At 65.2% G+C, this 1,331-nt stretch overlaps 2 protein-coding genes across 2 annotated transcripts in view; both read right to left on the bottom strand.

The window, feature by feature from the left end:
* Positions 1-116: 116 nt before the first annotated feature.
* Positions 117-1,064, bottom strand: LOC103926427 (chromosome unknown open reading frame, human C17orf70; the record flags this gene model as incomplete). The annotated part of the gene is given in 2 exon segments (XM_009335289.1): positions 117-599; positions 602-1,064. Coding segments are annotated over 2 exon segments (946 nt in total), but the record flags the coding sequence as incomplete, so codon positions are not given.
* Positions 1,065-1,137: 73 nt separating this feature from the next.
* The window catches only part of NPLOC4 (nuclear protein localization 4 homolog (S. cerevisiae)), a gene marked incomplete at its 5' end in the record, with an annotated part of 34,061 nt that continues 33,867 nt past the window's right edge, over positions 1,138-1,331 (bottom strand). Inside the window, one exon of the mRNA XM_009335288.1 lies at positions 1,138-1,248. Coding sequence (XP_009333563.1) covers positions 1,138-1,248 — 111 coding nt within the window. The remainder of the gene's footprint in view (positions 1,249-1,331) is intronic.

Raw genomic sequence — 1,331 nt, 5'->3', positions numbered from 1 at the left:
GAGGACGGAGCCCAATCAGGACCGTAAGGAGGGGTGGAGACGTACGGGCCGGAATAGGCAGCTATCCTGCCCCGCTCCACCCCAAGACCCAGCGCACGCCCCGCTGCCGGCAGTACCTTCTGACGCCCGAGAAGACAAGGAAAGAGCCACAACGCTACAGATACTTAAACTGGCCGGAGACAGGACGGGAGGCAGGACGCCGGCGCAGCTCTCCACGTCCTCGGGGTCGGAGGAATCGCCGACCCAGTCCAGGTCGACGGCGGAGATGTCCGAGTGCGTGCTGTAATACATCCGGCTGCCGCTGCCGCAGGCGGCGCAGAGAATAGGCCCGCGCAAGTAGTACTCCCTGAGCTCCGGCACCGTCGCCTCCTCCCTCTGATCCGCCTTGACGGCCACCATCTTCCCGTAGTGGCCCACGGCCACCACGCAGTCACAGCCAGCGTCTCCGAAGAGCTGCTCGTCCTCGGCATCCTCCGCCACCCTCCGCTCCGTTCTCAAGGCCCCGATGAAGACGATGGGCTCTTCCAAATGATGGAGGATCTTCACGGGCGGGTCTTGGTTCGAAACGTCATGGCAGCCATCGACGGCCGGCGAAGAGCTGGCACGGAGCAGAGCTGTCCGTCCGGGAAGCCGCAGAGGATCATAGGAGACTCCAGCATGGCAGCGTCGATCCCGAAGAGCAGGCTGAAGAGGGGCTCTTCCAGCACGAAGCCCCCCGAGCACCACAGCCCCTCCCCGGACCCCACGGTGCCTGGGGAGGACGCGCAGCACAGGACGGGCAGGAAACGGGAGGGCGGGCCGTCCCCCTCGTCCCCGGGCTGGGGGCCGGGGCAGAAGCCCACCTCGCTGACCTGCCGGTACGGGGGACTCTCCTGCTCGGGGCGCGGAAGCTCGTGCAGTTTCATCCACCATTTGCCGTGAGCCTGGGACAAGGTGATGACGAAGTTGTTGAGCAGAGTGAACATGCACAGGCTGGAGTCTGGGAAGATGCAGGCGTCCGAGTCCACAGGGAAGACGCCGGAAGGGCAATTGCTTTCCTGGCCATCGCCATCCGTCTGCTCCATTAACCTTCAGGCAAACAGGGAAGAACTCTCAGCCAAGCCGTGGGGCGAAGCCAGCGCTTCCCTTGGCCGCCTCTTACCCTGGCCCTCGGCAACAAGCTCCCCGCAGCACAGCTTTTAGCATCTGCTGCAAGAGCGGCGATCCGGAGAGAGCCAGAGCTTCAAACCGCGTTAACGCTTCCCGTGCCTGCGGGAGGACGGGCAGGGAGAGGGCAGCGGCGGAAGCCAGGGGCTGGGCAAGGCCCAACGCGTCACCCCAGCCGTGAGAAG

The sequence above is a fragment of the Pygoscelis adeliae genome, unplaced genomic scaffold (assembly GCF_000699105.1).
Source record: "Pygoscelis adeliae isolate BGI_AS28 unplaced genomic scaffold, ASM69910v1 Scaffold882, whole genome shotgun sequence".
Lineage (NCBI taxonomy): Eukaryota > Metazoa > Chordata > Aves > Sphenisciformes > Spheniscidae > Pygoscelis > Pygoscelis adeliae.
Note: the sequence above shows the minus strand (reverse complement) of the source record. Positions and strands in the feature narration are given on the sequence as shown.